This window comes from Typha latifolia, chromosome 11 (genome assembly GCF_019914945.1).
Source record: "Typha latifolia isolate L0001 chromosome 11, TyphaL0001v2, whole genome shotgun sequence".
Taxonomy (NCBI): domain Eukaryota; kingdom Viridiplantae; phylum Streptophyta; class Magnoliopsida; order Poales; family Typhaceae; genus Typha; species Typha latifolia.
Window position 1 is genome coordinate 8,931,780 of NC_133096.1, and position 20,013 is coordinate 8,951,792.

The 20,013-nt window shown below is 39.2% G+C and overlaps 4 protein-coding genes across 4 annotated transcripts; 1 reads left to right on the plus strand and 3 right to left on the minus strand.

Annotated features, from left to right (window-relative positions):
• The first annotated feature begins 265 nt into the window (after nt 1-265).
• Nucleotides 266-4,491, plus strand: LOC140798290 (pentatricopeptide repeat-containing protein At4g32450, mitochondrial-like). Its single transcript, XM_073152101.1, has 3 exons — nt 266-450; nt 1,266-3,540; nt 4,049-4,491. The coding sequence occupies exons 1-2, from the start codon at nt 338-340 to the stop codon at nt 3,529-3,531; spliced, it is 2,379 nt and encodes a 792-aa protein (XP_073008202.1). The 5' UTR covers nt 266-337; the 3' UTR covers nt 3,532-3,540; nt 4,049-4,491.
• A 288-nt stretch (nt 4,492-4,779) lies between these two features.
• LOC140797848 (photosystem I assembly factor PSA3, chloroplastic) lies at nt 4,780-7,167 on the minus strand. The gene is made up of 3 exons (XM_073151529.1): nt 6,684-7,167; nt 5,713-5,877; nt 4,780-5,259 (listed from the first exon to the last, which is right to left on the minus strand). The coding sequence occupies exons 1-3, from the start codon at nt 7,047-7,049 to the stop codon at nt 4,945-4,947; spliced, it is 846 nt and encodes a 281-aa protein (XP_073007630.1). The 5' UTR covers nt 7,050-7,167; the 3' UTR covers nt 4,780-4,944.
• Nucleotides 7,168-8,689: 1,522 nt separating this feature from the next.
• LOC140798118 (ubiquitin-like-specific protease 1D) lies at nt 8,690-17,032 on the minus strand. The gene is made up of 12 exons (XM_073151859.1): nt 16,692-17,032; nt 16,097-16,149; nt 15,091-15,139; nt 14,726-14,796; nt 14,582-14,611; nt 14,406-14,501; nt 13,117-13,219; nt 12,190-12,284; nt 11,689-11,811; nt 10,541-10,652; nt 9,479-9,586; nt 8,690-9,388 (listed from the first exon to the last, which is right to left on the minus strand). The coding sequence occupies exons 1-12, from the start codon at nt 16,950-16,952 to the stop codon at nt 9,245-9,247; spliced, it is 1,245 nt and encodes a 414-aa protein (XP_073007960.1). The 5' UTR covers nt 16,953-17,032; the 3' UTR covers nt 8,690-9,244.
• Nucleotides 17,033-17,835: 803 nt separating this feature from the next.
• LOC140798069 (AAA-ATPase At3g50940-like) lies at nt 17,836-19,853 on the minus strand. Its single transcript, XM_073151798.1, has 2 exons — nt 18,860-19,853; nt 17,836-18,474 (listed from the first exon to the last, which is right to left on the minus strand). Exons 1-2 carry the CDS (start codon nt 19,838-19,840, stop codon nt 18,052-18,054), a joined length of 1,404 nt encoding a protein of 467 aa, XP_073007899.1. The 5' UTR covers nt 19,841-19,853; the 3' UTR covers nt 17,836-18,051.
• Nucleotides 19,854-20,013: the final 160 nt, after the last annotated feature.

Consider the following 20,013-nt stretch of genomic DNA (forward strand, 5'->3'; position numbering starts at 1 on the left):
CTTAATAAATATTTATTGCATAATAAATGAAATATGTATTGCAAATCCCACGCGAACCCGATGGCCCTTTAGTTGGGCTTAAATTAGTAGTCCTGGAGCCCGAGCCTGGCTTAGGACCAAGAAGGCCCAAGCGCTTCGTTAAAATATTCTTGTGGAACAGTTGGTTAAAATGTTCTTCCAAGACGGACGGCGTATGATCGTTCACCTACATCACACTGACTACGATTTAACCGAAATATCACGCTGCGCCATAGATCAATATATCACCCAACAAGGAGGGTTCAAGTTCTCCTTGCGAGAGGACTAGAGGAGTATCCGGAGAGGAGAGGGTGGAACGATGGCCGCCATGGTTGCTGCTCGAAGAGTTCTTCGTCGCTCTTTGCCTTCTTCTAGGTGTGCGCTAAGGCTTCTTGCTTCTTCTCCAATTTCGGTCTTTTCTCGTCTCTCCAGGTACAAGCCGCTCTTAACATCTGCTTTTCGGCTGATTGTTTCCTCGTATTTGCTCATAACGTTTCTTCTTTTCTAGTGGTAGGAAGAGTATCTTGAGATACACCCGAAATTTTCGATCTTTTTTTTTTCTTTCATGTAGGGTTTTGCTCTTCGCAACTGTGGTTTTTAGTTTTTCTAACTTTTATTGGGATTCCTCTTAATAGTATCTCATAGAGTTAGATATCAATTTGAAGTGGTAGGGAGAGTAGTTTGAGATACCCATCTGAAAGTTTGTCCTTTTAGTTTATGCGGGCTTCTTTTATGTGGAGTGTTGCTAGTTTGGTTTTGATTGGTTTATCTTTCCTTTTTTTTTTCAATGTCTGTTAATATAACTTCATGATTGGGATATCCATTTCAAAGATCACTTATTTTGGCATCTATTTGTTTTATTTGGCAGCTAGGATGACTTCTTCTTCTTTTTTCTTGTCTGTTGAGTCAGTATTTTCTAATTTTTCTGATTTAACCCTTTTGGTGCATTTTGTTTCTATAAAGTTGAAGTGGAGGGTTTATTCCGTTTGTGCTCTAAATCCTGTTTCTCTACATTAACGAGCTTCCATACCATGCATGGGAATCACTTCCTTTCCACATTGTTATATCTTTGATAGTGTAAAAAGTTTAAGTAGATCAATATCATTGTTGTATTTCTTGAAAATCTAATTGCAAATATGTTGAATGAACATTTTTCTGCTGTTTATTTTGTTCTTTCTTTCTTTCTTTTGTTCATTATTCAAATATATATATGGCTAGATATTTATCGATCATTTTGGAACTCATAGGCTTCCTGCAGAGTTGGACTGTGCACAGTCTTTGATTTGTCTGCGCACCATTAATACTTCTGCATTAGAGAGGATTGATGGTGAGTTCTATCAGGACTCAAAGTCGCACAAAGGGGAGATTGTAGAAGATTGTGGGAGAACCTCAAATGGTCATCATGGTTACACTGGTGCAGAAAATATACAGCCTCATAATTATCAAGGTGGATTCTACAGACAGAAATATGCAGGGTTTCAACAAAACCCTAATGGGAATTATGGATATAGTTCAGGACAGCCTTATCAAAGCCTTCAGGTATACAACAGTGTGAACAGAGGTGATAACCCAAATAATCAGCAAGTGTTCGATGGAAATAAAACTTCTAACGGGCATTATGGATATAATCCAGAACAGCCTCCTCAAAGTCCCAATGGATTTGAGAAATTGAACACCAGAGGTGAGATCCCAATTAACCAGCAAGTCCTCCTTAGTGGAGAGAGATATACTAATGGGCATTACAAATATAATTCAGGACAACTGAATCAAAGTTCCATTGTATACAACAGAAAAGATTCCAAAGAAGATCTTCCAGATAATAGGCAATTTTTTAATGGTGACAAATTGGCAGATATTCATTCGAGACATGGAAGTTTTCATCAGGAAAAGGCTGCAGAGTTACCACACAGCAACCGAGCTGGATTTCACACAGCAGATAGTGGACAGCCTTATCAAAGTCCAGGTGAATTTTACAAAGCAAATGCTGCTGGGTTTCAGCAAGCCCCTAATGGACATTATGGATATAATCCAGGACAGGCCTATGAAAATCCAGATATGCATAACAGAGTTGACCTGAGAGGCCATATACCAAATATCCAGCAACAATTTCCTGGAGAGAGCACTACAAATATTCATCCAAGACCTGGTGGGTTTTATCAGGAAAATCCTACAGAATTTCAGCACAGTAACCTTGGCGGTCAGCGTCAGCATAACAATATTTCATTCCAAAGTGGGATAGCTTATCCACAGACTATGGAGAATAACACAGTTAATGAGGGATTATCTTCTAGAGAGTCTTCTGAATGTGTAGAAGCAAGCCATCGTAAGGGTACTATTGGTGAACTGGATGAATACTGCAGAGAAGGAAAAGTAAAGGAAGCTGTGGAAGTTCTGGCTTTGTTAGAGGAAAATGGTGTGGTTGTGGACATTCCTAGGTACTTTCAGTTGATGCAAGCATGTGCAGACGCTTCTTCTGTAGAGCAAGCAAGGGCTATCCACGAGCACATTTCACAAACAATGGTTAATATTGAAGTTGGTGTTCACAACAAAATTCTAGATATGTATACTAAGTGTGGTTTGATGGATGATGCTAAGAAGCTGTTTGAGAGCATGCCTAAGCGGAATTTAACATCTTGGGATACTATGATCAGGGGTCTTGCTAATAATGGTCTTGGAGAAGAAGCAATTGAACTTTTCTCTCAGTTTAAGCAGATGGGACTTAGGCCAGACAGTGGCATGTTTGTCAACGTTTTCTTTGCCTGTGGGGTGGTAGGAGCAGTTGATGAAGGAATGTTGCATTTTGAATCAATGCAGAAGGACTTCAGCATTACCCCTAGCATGGAACATTACATGGGCATCGTAGATATGCTTGGGCAATCTAGTTATTTGGATGAAGCTCTTGAGTTCATTGAACAGATGCCTATTGAACCAAGTGTTGATATTTGGGAGTCTCTGATGAATCTTTGTAGAGTTAATGGTTATTTGGAGCTGGGTGATCGATGTGCTGAGATTGTTGAGCAATTAGACTCTTCCAGGCTAAATGAACAAGCTAAAGCAGGTCTTTTGCCAGTCAAAGAAAAGGAGCTTGCAAAGGAGAAAGAAAGAAAGAAGGCTAACCTTCTCGAAGTCAGAAATAGGGTTCACGAGTATCGGGCAGGGGATAGATCCCATCCTGAACATGAGAAGATTTATGAACAGCTGAGGTATTTGTCAGCACAAATGAAGGAGGCTGGTTACATCCCAGATACCCGATTCGTTCTTCATGATGTTGATCAAGAATCCAAGGAGGAAGCTTTGCTAGCTCATAGCGAGAGGTTAGCCGTTGGTTATGGCCTTCTGACTAGTGCTGCCCGGTCGCCTATTAGGATTATAAAAAACCTTCGTTGCTGTGGAGATTGTCACAATGCTTTGAAAATCATCTCAAAACTTGTTGGTCGTCAACTCATTGCCAGGGATGCTAAGAGGTTTCACCATTTTGAGAATGGGGTATGCTCTTGTAAGGATTATTGGTGACAACAGCCTGTAAGTTTTATTTGCTTACCTTTATTTTAAATGAATATTTGCATTGTTTCTTGGCAGTGATGGAAGAAGTAGCAATTGCAATTTGATCATACATATCCTTTTCATAAACATACTGATCTGGTTTTGATGCACTGCTTAAGCGTCATTTTATTTCTTTGCTACATTTATTTAGCATTTTATTGCAAAAAGTTTACGTACTGGCTGTTCTCTTGTGCTATTCTACTTGCTAGTTTCTAGCCTTTCTGCTGCAGTAAGTTGTCCACTCGAATTGAAATACAGAAATACAAATGTTTCTTTTGTGCATCTCTATAACTTACATTCTTTTTCATTCATCTCTATAATTTGTGTACAATTGCTTGGCATAATGTAATGGATAATACTTAATATTGGGCTTTTCATGAATTTATAAACAATTCTTTTTCATGATAAACCAAGCATATGCTTATCTTTGCATCTCAACTTGCAGAGTTCGGTTACATTGACTTATCTTTGCTTGTCCAACTTGCAGAACTTGGTTATTCCGAATATTGTGCTCTGACACACGGTAGAACTTGGCATTTATTTGTTGATGAGAAAGCTTTCGATGACCCATTATGAGATCGGCTTTATTTTGAAATTTTAGTAGTATTAAATGACAGAAGATGGGCTTAGAAGATTGAATTTTGGATCAATCTTAGCCTTAGAAACTATGATGAGCTCATGTAACGATTGAAGTTGGAACAAAGAAGTCAGCTATGAAGTGGGAACAGCCAAAAATTGTTTGGAAAAACGGGATTGAAACTCTTCAGCTCGTGTATACGCTGTGTTAGGGAGGCCAAAGATGCGCCCTGAATTATTTTCTTTCTTGGTATAGTGATTGTAAAAGCTCAGTATACCTTTGTGATGGACCGACGACCTTGTGCTGAATTAACTCTTAAGATTTAAATTATACTTTTCTAATTTCCACATCAAGTATTTTCTTTTGCTTATAAATTACAGTGCAAACGTTTGCTCTCATTTTTAAAAGTTATATCACAAATTCTTCTTTTGGAGGCCAAAGTATTATATGCTTTCATATTTGTAATGTCCCACCATATTTCTTTCTGGTCGAGCATATCAATTTCTTGATTCCTGTTTGAACTAATTTAGATTGTACAAAATGATTATATATGTAGGAAATGAAAGGGAATGCTACTGGCTAGCAAACTCTATGCTATCTATATAATCAAATTACTCAACTCAGATTTTAAGAAATACGGATTGTAGAAAAATGATAGCATGAGGAGAATAAAAAGCGACCTATACATTACAAACTCCAATGTACATCCTGCTTTATTGATAGCAAATCGAACAGCAAAGTAGGCTCTGAATTTAATTCCAGAAAATATAAACAAAAAATCTGCTTACAACAATAGGCAATTAACTTCAGTTTTCCCTATTCTGCCTAAGAAATTCGAGGTCCTTCATCTGCCGCTGTGCAGCTTCTTTAGAGAGAGTTTTCTGACCTGTATAACTTCTCTCTCCAGCGGAAAGCTTTTTTGCCATGGAACTGACTATGCTATCAATATTAGATCTCCCAACTGATGGGAAAACCCCATTCAGCATAATACATAGCAACTTCACATCCTCTTCTTCTACGGGATCCTGGCCAAAGCAGCACACAAATATGGCCTCAAGAGCTTTCTCCACTCGAATCTCCATTGGTATATCTGGGGTCTGAGCCTTTGACTTAGCCCGTTTCTGCATGTCAATTTGAGTTGCTTTAGACACTCATATTAGCATGAAAGAGCAAATTAACAGACATGGATCATGATGCTATAAGAAGATGAAAAAACAAATCCAACAATGCCAAAGAAATGTGTAACATTGATGGATGAAGAATTGTTTGTTTCTTATTCATTGCATTCTGGTGCATTTGCATTAATAAATTAAATGGCCTAAAATCTCAAAGAAAATAAGTGCAGCTCTAAGGTTCTCTTATGCTATTATGCTGGTTCACAAAGGGGAAAAAATTCAGCAACTTCAGTTTGCAACTCTTATTCCTTCCTCAATATCATATTCCAGTGTATTCGAAGAGGATATGCTATGCATGCTAACATATTAGATGACAGAATTTATCAGGGTCACCGAGCAGAGCAGAAAGATCCAGACATGGATAAAATGTTTATCTGAATACAATACTATATATCATACCTCCTTTGCAGAAGTCATCAGTGCAAGAAAAGTCTCTTCCTCAAACTCAATATCATTAGAAATGCGAAGCCTTGCTACGCCCTCCAATATCTCTTCAGATTTCAGAAGCCCAGCACCAACAGCAGCTAACCAGCAACACAAAAGAACATACAACGGATCTCCTGCCTAGCCAAAAGCAAGAACTAGACTTAATAACCGAGTACCACATGCTTGGTGAATGATTTGCAAGATAATTGCACTATTATTACATTAGCAAACATAAACCAAAAACCCATGTTTCTTGCATACATTGGCTTCATAGTGCACATTTTTTATATGAAATACATTTGTTTTAAGAATAATGTGCTCATTTATGTGTAATTTATTATTGATTATGATACGGCATTCTTTATTTGCGCATTATTATACACAACGTACCTATAAACCACACGATTACATCAAATAGATTCTGTTTCCAAGCAGCATTGTCTTCAGTCCTATGTTTGCTAATATGATTATAATGTGGAAAAATAGTGTAACAGCTTCTTTTACTACCTACAAATGCAAACACTAGTCCTTGTGATAGTTTAAAAATCAGGCAAGCATAAAGGAAATGCCTAGCTAGTGACATTAAGAAATGCAACAGAAGACGAGACGGAAATCACAAACTGAGCATCGTGCAGTAAAATTAAGAAACATAAATTCAAGGGTTCTTTCTCTACTAGTTGAATAATTCCTAGGAGCTTGTACTCTTAATAAGATTATATGCTATTGCATTGCTGGCCAACATTAGTAGTTTGGATGTAGCGACTCTCTAGCTTCCGAAGAAAACGCAAGCATATTTGGCAATTACCAAAGGATCGCTAGATATAACAATTAAGAACAATAACCCAATAAACCTACAATGCATAGCAGGAAGCTCAAAAGCTATCATTTTTACATTATAACGAAGCAAAAAGAAAAAAATGATAAATTTATGTCAGATAACCAACCCGGCCGCGTCGATCTTTGAACTCGTAGAAGGCCTGGGAGTCGGTAATCCCGCACTTCTTCCCAACTCTTCGCCGGAACTCCGCGAAGTCGACGATGTCGTCGCCGACACCACCCTCGTCGCTAAAGATCCTCGCGATGAGCCCCACCACCGGAAGAGCCCCAATCAACTTGCTCGCGATGGAGGCGGCCGAGTTAGGGTTCCGCTCCATGTAAGCCACGACCCTAAGCCCTCCGCCGTTGCCGGAGACTCTTCCGCCGCCACGGGAGGAGTTCCAGCGAGGGGAGGAGACGAAGACGAGGAAGGGATTGGAGTGGAGGAGAGAAGACGAGAGTGGAGGTTTTAGGCTTACCGTAAGGATTCCCATGGCCGTGATGGAGAAGCGAGGATGGTGGTGTTCTCGCTTCGTTATCTCTTGAGAGAAGCAGGGGATAGGATGACTACACCGTTGGTGCGGTTACCGCAGTTTAAGTAATTGCTTCAGTAAGAGAGGATGAAACACATAAATCGGACATGAAGTCTTTTTTTTTTTGTTTTTTTGACTGCAAAGAGCTGAGGTCAGCTTAGATTATAATTTCTGTCGCCACTTGTCCACGTCGACAGCTAACAGTTTACAGATCTCCGGTGGAGCGTTGTTTAGACGCTCCACGTGGCAGTACCCCGAGGCCAAACTGGCCTTCGCTGCTGCCCAATCAGCGACCGCATTGGCCTCTCTCCCTACATGGGTTAACCTGACCTCACCCAAACTATTGGCTAGCTGCGCACATTCACGCGCGAGGTTTCGGACGCGCCATGGGCTGCGCTCTGGCTGCTGCATGCAGCTGATGGCCTCGGTGCAGTCTGACTCAACCTGTAGCCTGGGACCTCCCCTCGCCATCCTCAACGCCAGTCTAATAGCCCAGAGTTCGGATTGAAGCGCCGAGGTGCCCGGGCACGGCTCCCAGCCCGCCTGAAGGAACTCTCCCTCCGCGTTACGGAAAATGGCCGCTGCTCCGCCTTGGTACGCACCAGCTCGCAGCGCTCCGTCGGTGTTTGCTTTGATCCCGCCCCGGCTCGGCGGCTCCCGGGGTTTCCTTGTCATTCGTAACCCGGGGTCTTCCGCTTGATTACGCACCTGTACTCCTCCGCCATTTGAACCGCAGCCCTGACCACGGCCAGCTCCGGCGTACGCTTCTCTCTAAACACCACGCCATTCCTGCTCTTCCACAGAGACCACAGCGTGCATGCTATCAAACCTTTGGCCCGACCGTCTTCCTCTGCGCCCGCACTCCACTCCTTCGTGATCCAATCTTGGTCAATCTCCGCCGCCGCCAGCCGTTCTCTGGTACCCAGGATCGCCCATACCTCCCGGCTGTATCTACATGAGAAGAGGAGGTGCTCGCTCGTCTCACTGAACAGCCCGCACATGGCACAGCTAGCCTCTGGGCCGATATGCAGGTAGCGGAGGTAGACTCGCGTCGGGAGCCTGCCCCACAGAAGCTTCCAGCAGAAGACTCTGATCCTTGGCGAAACCTGGAGACGCCAAAGATTACTCCACCCTGCCCATTGCTGAGCACTTTGAGGGAGCAGGGACTGGTATATCGCCTTGACCGAAGGCGTTCCCCGTGGGTGCGGCCACCAGATCCACCTGTCCTCGCTGGCGGCGGCTCCCATGGTGCAGTTGGTAATCTCGAAAGCCAGCTCAGAAGTCGATTCACTATTCTGACCAGGAACAAATTTTATACTTCCTTTTCCTTCTTCTACACAACTATGTAAATTATAATATTTATTTTATCAATTGGAAAAGATTATAAAACTAATGGCTAATTCATCGACATGATTGAAGCAGCTCATCGAATTTTTTATTTTTCCCCTATACATGGATTTTTGTAGCAGTGCCAATATCGTGCCGTACGTGTTTATGTTTTGCTATAGTTTTTCCTTAAGGCTTGATGAAATATATTTTTCTAGTATGTTATTTATGGTTGCCAAAGTTTAAAAAAAATCATGCACGACAGCACGACAGTGTAAAATAGAATCCACCATCCAGAAGCTAGTAATGATTATAATCATTTTGAAGTACAGTAGTTGACAATAATGTCGAAAAGAAATCAACAGCACTTAATCTACTACATTTTTCAACGCTATAAAATTCCATTCTTAACATAAATTGCAATGCAAACCGCTTTTGCAAATTCTGGGAATAGCAAATAAGATGCATTTATCTCAACTTTTTGCTTATCCCTATCATTATGGACATTTATTATGAATGGCGTGTACATTTCTTATGTCAAAACTTTATATTTGCAATCTGCTTTCGTATTTACTGCCGACCACGATCTAGCTTCCACCTTTGCTATTGACAGATGTTGCCATTAGCTCCAAGATATTGGCCGTGTCAAGTAAATTCCAACTGCTTACGTCTGTGCTGCGCTGGATTATATTGGAAAAAAGTTGCTCAGGTTCACTATTGTCGCCAGTAAAATTTGCTCGACAGTCTGAAACTTGAAGATTATTTACAATCTTTGACGGATATAAACATGTTAAGTGCCATCTGCAAACATTTAATCAGAACACACTTCCTTATTCTTCATCACTACTGCAAGGCGTGGCTGATTCTGTCATGCCATCTTCCAGCCTCACACTCTCAAATTCTTCAAGTAGCAGCTCTCTTATTCTCCGTCGCAACCCAGAAGCCTCTTCAGGTTTGAACCACTTTCGACCAAACTGTCAGAGCAACAGACCGCAAAGAAAAAAATGAATGAATGGAAAAGAATAATCACTTGAGTTGAAGCATCTAAGTAATGCTTATCTAACCATGTCAAGATCTCTTCTTTTCAGCCTTTCAGGTGCCTCTCTAATAAATCGCTCAATGAAGTAAAGCACAAAAAGGCCACAATCGTACTCGTTTTTCTGCTGGGGCACCTGGTGTAAGTAGACATTAAGTCATGATTAGATTTTTGGTGTATTGTAAGCAGGTGACTGCCATCATAGAAAGCATATTGCTGGAATTGAAAGATCACCATTGGACGAAACAACTTGAACTTACAAACTTTAGAATTATAGTTTTGGAATGAATATAAGCAATTACTTTCTTGTATTTAATAGGAATTCTCATTTGAAATTGGAGTGTCAAAGGCAAATTAAGTAAATATCTAGTTGTAAAGAAGGTATTAAAGTACAAGATTAAAATCCAAATGGTAAGTCATTAAATACTCTTGCAATTGTCATGATACATCTCCAGCCTTATCATCAGTTTACACTTTAGGCAGTTATATGGACAACCAATATAAATAGGATACCTTATCTTACTCCTTAGCACCAGTATACAGACAACCAATATGAGCCATATGGACATCCTTATTTGCAAGAGACTATTAGCAGTTCCATATAGGGTCTCCATACCTGACAGCTATATAGGTCATAACTCACAAGACATGGACAAATGGTTTAAATAAATACTCTGTATTTACATGAACATCAAAAAAGTCATAGACGAAACAAACATATGATGGTAGTGGTATTCTATTAGCACGATTATAATTGTCTTTCTAGAATGAGATGTTTCACTTTCATGTCATTCACTTAAAAGTAGATCATATCAATAAATAGAACAAAACTTAAAGCATATCAGATAGCATGTGAACATCTTGAAAGATAGTTCCAACTTCCAAGAAGTGCTTCTACACACATTTTCATGACAAAACCAGATTGCCTAAATTAGCTGATAAATAAGAAAGGCTTCTCCACAAGTTTCATATGCTTACCAATGCTGAAATTGATTTTGTTACTGGTTCCAACACATTGTTTTGAACAATTACTAGCATAAACTATCGAAAACTTTTTCAAATTGCTAATCAGGTTATTTACAGTATTTACCATTACTTTTTCCTTCTGAATCTTATCTGGAAGATGTTTCCATATCCTTTCTGGAATAGCAATACCTGGAGAAGCATTCCGAATTACATGGTTCCATTCTTCTATAAGAAACCTGCAATGTATAACAGGACTTACGCATTGTTATCGATGTTTTACTCAAGCGAGTCAACAATGTACAATAAGATATCGACACAAGACGAGTATACGTAGTGTCCTCATATAAAAGTTATTTCCCTAAAATTTAAATTACTAAAGCCAAAACTTGCAGATGCCCCATAAATTTTAAGTTCTGTAAATGCCAGTATCAACTATCAAAGTATCAAGTTCAGAAAGTCCCATTCTTCATTAGATATTAATTATCAAATAGAAAACCATCCTAAAGATGAATGTCCCCAAGATAAGGTCATTGAGGTGGACAATGGAGTTCGAAATATTACTGGATTGTTTCCAAGGTTTGAACCCATGGCCTCTTACATGAAAGGTGCAAGCCTCACCATCACACCAAATTTTTTACGTCAACAGTCCCGTAAATATTTCTAGGAAAATAAAATATAAATATGCAGAAGGATAGAGCTTAAAATTCTTTATAATGCCGACACCAATAAGTGGGAGCGAGCTGATAACATGTGAGAGGATTCTAGTTGAGATAAGCCTTGTAGGTCAAGATACATGTGAGAACATAGGCGTAAGCCCCCCACCCCCCAAAAGATTGTGAAAGACTAGAAGCATAGAAGATGACTCTTTTTGTTATTATAGACCTATAATTGTGAATTTGATAAGAGTTTTTGCTCATGTTATATTGTTATTTATTTTAGATATTTGGTTGTGATTTTTGTAAACTTGTTATGGTTGTAAATTGTGAATTATGGTTATGTTATTTAATTTTTGGTGTAGTGCATCATTACAAATTTTATATATACTATGTTGGTGTTAAAAACAAATATATATTATATATAATATTTTTAAAATTTTCATATAAAAAATGTTAAACCACCTTGTCACCCGCCTTCTGCCTTGGTGCTAGATGGTAGGGTGACCGCCCGCCACCCACGACTGCTTTTCAAAACATTAATGATATCTAAAAATTATATAATGTAAAGTGCACAATTATTTAATCAAAAGACTGAAGTACAATAGCAGGTGCTTACCATGAAACAGTTTTAAAAATTGAACTGCTGGAATGAAGCCCTAAAGAGTCCAAATGAAGTACAATAGGCCCCAATTCATCTTCTTTTCCTGGAAGACAAATGATGGCCAGGCTCCAGTGCAGACTGGTCACATACAGAAATTCAATCAATTACCACAAAAAAAAATCTGAAAATGGCAGAAAACTATATATTCAATAAATTCCACATTAAGTTGCAAAAAGGAAAGCAATAAACAGTGAACAGCATAATGTGATGAGGAGTATCAAATGTGTGGAACCTTGTGCAAAACAGGTGGTTCGGAATCGAGAGTACAGTATTATTTTTGTTATCATAGCTTTCAAAGATAAAGGTAGAGAAAGATGCCCTTGCAAAATAGCACATAAAGATATGGCTGAATACATATTAACCTTCCCAAAGCTTCAACTAGCGAGAATCTTGTGCTATGGGATGCCATTTTTCATATTTATGTCAACAACCATTTACAATAGAGAAACAACTTACTTTCCATGAATTGGCAAAATGATATATGCCTTGTCAAAGATACTGACACCTTTCCACCATCTTCTCAACTTTGAGAAATGTGGGCTACTGTTATCCTAGAATTCATGGAAATACAAGTCAATCAAATATTTTTGGATAAACATTAGCTCTCTAGGGATAAATAGGACACTCAGAAAGAATATGAGTGAGAAAAACATTCGCGAAGAAAAATATGCAGGTAAATAAAATTACCAGGACAAAAGTACAAATAAACATACCACAAAGTTACTGACAACAACTCTACTAGTCAATCAGGAATATTTAGCTTTACAAGAAATTAAAAAAGACAAGCGCAAAGGTGGATCCAGCATTTATTCCAAAAGGATATTAACCATAGTTATAAACTCAAATGTCTTAAATTTCTTATAAGGATCTAGTCCCAGTAACAACTGTAACAATAAGATGCAATAGAAATATATCCAGGAAACAAGGTAATTTTCAAATTGTACAGAATGATAGAACATAATATTTAGTAAGGTAATATGATGCTGATAAAAAGAATAGATGTCTTTGGACCACCCCTGGGAGAATTTTGATGCTTAGTAGAAATGTATGCAGTCTTGAAAAAACTTTTGATGTTTATGGGGCCAGCCTGACACCAAGTTCTGATACTCCAAATCTATGATTGTTAGGGAAGGCCTAAAATTATCAAAGATGATGATTAAGTTCCAATTGAAAATCTCATCATACTTGTGACTTGTGTATCTTCTAATGCTAGTTTTCTGATGCCTCAGTGTGGTACAACATGAGACTTGCACCATTACAGGCCTACAGCCCTAATCGACAAGGACTATCAGTTAAGTCCTAGATAACATTGAATAGCATCTTCAATACTCTGTCTCATAAAATTAACTTAAATGAACTTGAAATATTGGACTTCGCTCAAACCTTTCCACACAGAGCTTCCTCAAGTTTCTTGTAGAAATACGTGTTAAATATGTAGTAGTCTCCTCTTAGGCCTTGTGCTGGAAATATTGATCTCTGAAGGTACCTGCCAAAACATTAATGGTTGAGAGGAAATGAGGAATACAACAAAACTGTAACCATTCCAAGCCTAAATGATAGAACAAGACATACATAAGGAAATTATGAGATATCCAGAATTAATTGCCATAAGTCCATAACACCAAACTAGTCTGCCATGACAGCTAATTTAAGAGACACTAACTAACATAAAATGGAGTCTGTCACTTAAAGTGACACTAAATCTTCTCTGTTGCGTCCAAGAGATTATAGATTCAAGTCATGGTAATAGGTTAACATCATCCTCAATACAAACAGTGCATTGATGTACATCTTCGCTCCTCAGACTCAACATTGGCAGGAGGTTTATGCAATAGCATGCCCCTTCCTAAACTAATATAGATCTGCCAGATAGGGCATCCTTATCTACAGAAGCTAAATATGAATTATACAGGATATGGGACTGCCTACGGGAAGATTTTCAACTATTTCAGCTCTACAAGTTAATATAATTTGTATGTCAGAAGGACATCTTGTATTTTGGTCTTCTCAAACTGCTGCTATCCTAGTCCTCCAAAATTTTCTTCTCCCTTGTGGCACCTTCAGCTTAACCAAAAAGCACTGCTTACTGTTGCACCATCTTGTCTCTGTCGGACATGTCCAAACAATCTTAAACAAAATTTTCCTATTTGGTACATACCATTTTTCAGCAGCAAGTTGTTACTTCCTTTTAAAAAAATGCCACTTATCCATCTCAACATTCTAGGTTCAGCTGTACTTATTCTCTAAGCATGTCGTTTCTTAACTACAATAATGCACCTACTCAAATGTCACAAAACTCGCACCAACCAGGTATGGCTTGTTCCAGTATACTATTATCAGTAAAGACATAAAGAATCTGCAATTCCACGTAGAATGTTGGATTTTAACCATCTATCTTCTGTGCTAACACACTATTATAATAGTTCCAGAAGGATTATTTAATTACAAATGTACATCTAATAAAAGATGCATCACTGCAGTGAAAGAATATAACAGCAGGACAAGTGAACATATTTAATAGAAAGTCCTCATTCTCATAGAGAGTCACCTGAGACAGCTCAACTGCTGGAAGAAAACCAGAAAAAAAATATGATAAAAAGGGTATCTATGCTCCCAACACAACAAGCACTTCCAAGAAATATGGAGATAAGCAGAAGGCACAATTAACTTACTGAATGTAAAAGTTTATGATAGGTGACGACAAATATGATTCACGATCTAGACATTCTATATCTGAAGAAACAAGCTCGACAGCTTCCGGATCATTCCTGTTCAAAGGAATAAGATATCAAGCAAGAGGGAATATTTGGTTGCCACATAATCTGCACGAGTCTAGATAAAAGTTCACCTTGAAGGATAGAAAATCTTAGACTCCTTCCTGGAAGTACAAGTTTAGTCAAACCAACAGCAATATCTAAAGAGCTCAGTGTGGCCATACTACACAAGAAAAGGCAGAGCCCAGTTGTGATGAGAAAATATGTAGAGAATTTACCATTTTTGAGGCATGTCATCACGTATTGACTCTATTACTTGTACATCATCATCATCCAAAAGAACCACGTCCTGTATTCAGTAGAGAAAATAACTTGATTATAATATGATTGTCATCGGAAATGCTTGCAGATAAGCCAGAAAAAGAGAAGGCACTAAACATGCAGCAGAAAGGAATAAGAGCTCTACAAAATTATTCAGACAGGCAACTACACCTTCAATATCTATCTTTTGCATACTTAATGTCAGAATTGATGGCTTTTGACTAAAGAGCATAATCTCAGGATAAAGGAGAATGAAACATAGGGCTTTCAAACATAGTATGTTTTGAACTTCTTTTAAATTAATAGATATCAGCAAACTCACCTTTTCAAGATCCAAATGCGGCGAACTACAAAGATTACACGCCTCCCCCCTGCAGGAAAGAAAGAAATTGGCATGTTTGTAGAATATTAACAATTTATGATAGTAATATCTATACAACATTACTACACTTAATTGCATATTAAAGAAAGAAAATTGTGATACATCTGACTATCTGAGTACACTAAAGCACAGGAGCTACTTGGAAAATAATAGAAATCCTCAATAATCTGCCATGGTAGATAAGAACAAAGAATATTCTCTTCAGAGTTCAGACGTATGAGACGCAAATAACATATTTTTTGTTTACACATCTACCTATATCAACATTGATACATGCATGCATACATCTATATTGGGAGCATGAAAGAAGAAAATCTCCATGTTCGAGAAACGTAACATATTTCCACAGTATAAATTTATTGCCCCTTTTCTTTTCTCTTTCCAATTAGCACTTTACTATTTATGGGTGGTAAACTTTTCTGGTACATAACATAGCCAAAATAACCAGTTAACTACCCATCAATATGGTAAGAATGTTGTGTTCTTCTTTGGAGATTGGCCAAAGAACAAATATTCAAGAGATAAAGATCATGCATTGCAAACATGACCAGGAACACTCTGGTACTGAAAAAAAGTACTCAGCTTAGAGCAAGATAGTAACATAAGCATTGTGCAAGGCATAAGAAAGAAGACCCTTAATAATCTATCCAACGACAGACAAATGATTTGGTCAAAGTACAACTAAAGCAATTGCATATACAGAATTAGCACCTCATTCAAGTTAAACAAACCAAAAGTGAGATTTATGGTGTGTACAAAGAAAGACCATTATATTCTCCCTTACTACACTTATTGAGGTTATGAACATACATTTCCATTCACAGCTACGTCCTAACACTAGCAGCTGTCTTCCTAGTCCTTAAGAGAAACACCATAAGTACATAATATCCGAAAAATGACCACCAGCAACTTTTTAGTTAATAATTAATACAAAATTGAAGCTCACCCATGGGATCCTCTATTATGAGGTCTTGAGGCCCCCGCATGATCTTCTGGAGTCTACAAGAAATGGATCCATCATTAGGTGTACGAAAGACGTAAACTCCATTACAAGATCATGTCTAACATAGTACAATCATCTGTCGCCCATGAACTCCGCCATGATAGAATCATTCTGCAATATTGTTTTGGTTTCACCTCCTTGTCACAAAATTCTCCGTCGTGTTGTTTGAAACTTTCTCTCCCTAAAAATAGAAGCTTGCAAGACTGATATAGCAGACAAAACTTTCATGGGCTCCAGAACTTCTATGGATATATCTGAGTTAGAATAATTCGTTTAATATTAAAATTAAATTTAACCCTAAACTTCCAGATTGCAACAGTTAGTGACTATTTCCCTCCACGACATGATAAACCAAATCATTGGCATAATTCCAATAAATGCCGCGCAATTCCTTGCACATAATTCCAATAAATTCCTTCTTTACATAACAATTTTATTAATCCCCAATTCTCTCTCAAAACCCCAGCAACCAGTCCCAAAAAGAAACAAAACCCCAAATCTCCCCTTCCTCCTCTCCGTTAATCAATCTGCGACATACCTTATTAGACTTCGCGACCGTTCTCCGGTGGAGTTCTTCCTCCAAATGTCGGCGCCGAGATTGAAGCTTCTTCCCTCCGTCGGGAAGCTTGCTACCGGCCATACGGTTCAGCCGTCGGATCTTCTCTAATATCTCCTGATCGGAGAGACCCGCCAACTCCGGCGCCTCCTCAGCGATATCATCGCCGGCGATCACCTCCAACTCCGGCGATGGAGCGTCGTCTCGCACGGGAAGGAGATCGTCCCAGTCCAGCTTTAGCATCACGCAGCGGAGCTGCCAACCGCCAAAATCCACGACGAAAACGCTTGAGAGCGACGGACGAAAATGACGGGGTTTTATATACGGACGATTGTAAATTTTATTCTTTTTTTTTTATTCTTTTTTTTTTCGGATAGTGAGTAAACCAAACCAAGGACAAAAGTTGGAATATTTGTTTAAGGAAAAAAAAAAATTGTAAGGCACTAAGGCGTCGTAATTCACAAGTTTCTTCACCGTACTAAGTCTCCCATGTATTATTTTTACCGTAGTTCAATTCAAAATTTAAATACAAATTAAGGTGAATTATACTATGATAGTCTTAACTCAAAAAAATTATTAAATCAGACAACGAATTTTAAATAGAAATTAGTAAATTAAAAATAAATTATGTGAAAACCAGTTCAATTTTCTTTTAATTTTTTCTTAAGCTAATACTTCCTCACTTTTGTCCTATCTATAACTTAGTTTATTATCATTTTTGCCTTTCTTTTCTATAACTTTGTTTCCTTGATCAGAAGATAAAAGAGTGAAGAGACAAAACATAGCACATAGACTTATTCTAGAGGAAAGGAATGCGAATTTTCTCCATATTGAATCGATATCAGTATACATAAATATAAAATAGTCTTCCTAAAGAAAAATTAACTTCTCCTTTTCTTTTATATTAACTAAGTAAAAAACAGCACCTAAAATTAATCCGGTGATATTTTCTTAATAAAAAAGTAAACGGACACTAATTGCTCTCAACTCAACAACCTAAAAGTTAACTTCATAGAAGGGAATAATGCGTTTGGGCTCAGTGGAATTTTCTGATGCAATTGTCTCTTAGATACGTCAACTACTGTTTCGATATCTTTGCTGCTAATAAGTAAGTAATTATCTTCTCAAAAGATAAAATTCTCGATTTCAAATCAAACTGAGTACATTTGAGGGAGGGTGCTTATATCACAGAAGTTGACCCAAAAATCTCTTTTCTTGATCCAATCTCACATGATATATACACATTCTATATCTATGGTGGATCATTGGTAGCAAAATTCTCTTCACAGTTCTTATTCTTTTCGTGATCACGAATTAAATTAATTCTCCTTTCTCTTTGATCTCATCCTTTACTATCTTCAACATCCTCCCCCTTGTCAACCTCTTCTTTACTACATTTTCCTTTCTCTTCTTTCTCACTCTTTCTCTTCTCAAGGAATTCAATAAGTCCTCCAAATGCAACGTCAGTGTTGTCGCTCTTCATCAGCATCTCAGCTACTTCTGCAGGGGTGACCTCCACCTGCGTTATTAATCCGTCGATCTCTGCGAACATGGGGTGGTCGTCAATGGAGTGGTAGTTGGAAGCCAACACTCTGAATCCATGAGGAGTGCAATAGCTCATGTGGATGTGCATGTCCATCCGCCCAGGCCTCAACAGCGCCGGGTCGAGCCGCTCCTTGTAGTTCGTCGTGAACACGATGATCCGCTCTTCGCCGCTCGTCGACCATAGCCCGTCGACGAAGTTGAGCAGCCCGGAGAGAGTCACCTGCTCGTGATCAAAACCACCAAAGCAAACATGATGAATCAATATTGCAGATTAATCTGCTCGTCGGAGGATGAAAGGGCATTATTTGGTGTAATAATTACCCTCGATATAGTTGAAAAAGATGATCTTTCTCTCATTTTCCAAAAAAGTACCTAATAAGATAACGAAATAGAGAGCAGAAGTGAGGGCATTCGGGACATTAGATCTCATCAATCTTAGTCCTTATCCAACCCTTTAGTGTTTTAATATTTTTTTTGTAGACGAAAGAGTCGGATAAGGAAGCCGATTATACCCCACTTAGCGGCCTTTGGCCCCGATAAGGGGCTTTATCTATCTACGTTGTTACAATGAGTGTATAGATATATATAAATATATCGATACTAACCTTGTCATCACCTCCAGACGCAGTAGACTTAGCAGTTTGCTCCTCATTCTCATCCCTCTGCAGCTCGACGGCACAATCGATGTCTTCGATAACAAGAATCGATCTATTCGTCATTCCTATCAGCAATCTTCTCAACGTCGAATTCCAACCAACCTCAGTGAGCTCGATATCATATATATCAAACTTGAGGTAATTCGCCATTGCAGCGATCAAGCTCGACTTCCCAGTCCCAGGTGGACCATAGAGTAAGTATCCTCGTTTCCACGCCTTCCCTGTCCTTTTGTAATACTCCTTCCTCTTCACAAACCTTAGGAGATCATCCATGACTGCCTTCTTAAGCCCCGGATCCATAGCCAACGTATCAAAGGTGGACGGGTGGTGGAGATCAATAGGAAACCACGAGTCCCCTTCGTTCATGTAGAGCTTAAGAGTCTTATCATCCTCTTTGATGCACTTGGCGATGTCTAGTATGTACGGCAAATAGGAACCGAGCGCCTTGTCCTTGTTCTTCTTGTGGAAGGTGAGTTCGAACGATCTGATCTCGTTAGGCTTGTTGTTTGCTCCCGTTCCCGTCCCTTCTCGGCTAAGCAATTGCCATTTGAACTCGGTGCCTTCAAACACATCCGTCATCTCCTCTCCCTCCTCCATGCTTATGAGCATGCTCTTGGCCTCATCCACGCGGCTCACGCGCAGCCGTTGCATGTTGGTGTCGATGCGCGTGGCGAGGTAGGTCCTCGCGGCCTCGAAGATTTGGTTGTTGGCGTAGCCCTCGCTCTCCTCGATCACGATCGTGTGGTGGTAGGAGATGCGGGAGCGGAGCTCGTGGAAACTGGAGAAGAGGAAGTCGCGCACCTCGTACGGGAGGAACTCGTTGACGATGCTGCGGAGGAGCATCGCGGAGGCCGCGAGGGAGGCGGCGGCCGCCAGGACCTTCTTGTAGGACTCGATGGCCTTGTCGTAGGATGCCATGGAGACGACCATGCTTGTGAGGAAGAAGAATGAGATGTGGAAGGAGGAGGACGGGTATTTGTTTGATAGAAATTGGATTGGTGGGGGAGACGTGGATGTTGGTAATGTTGAACATGATGGTTTATATAATGGAAGGATGGTTGACGAGAAAGTGGATCAACTGCATCTCTGACGGCACGAAATAT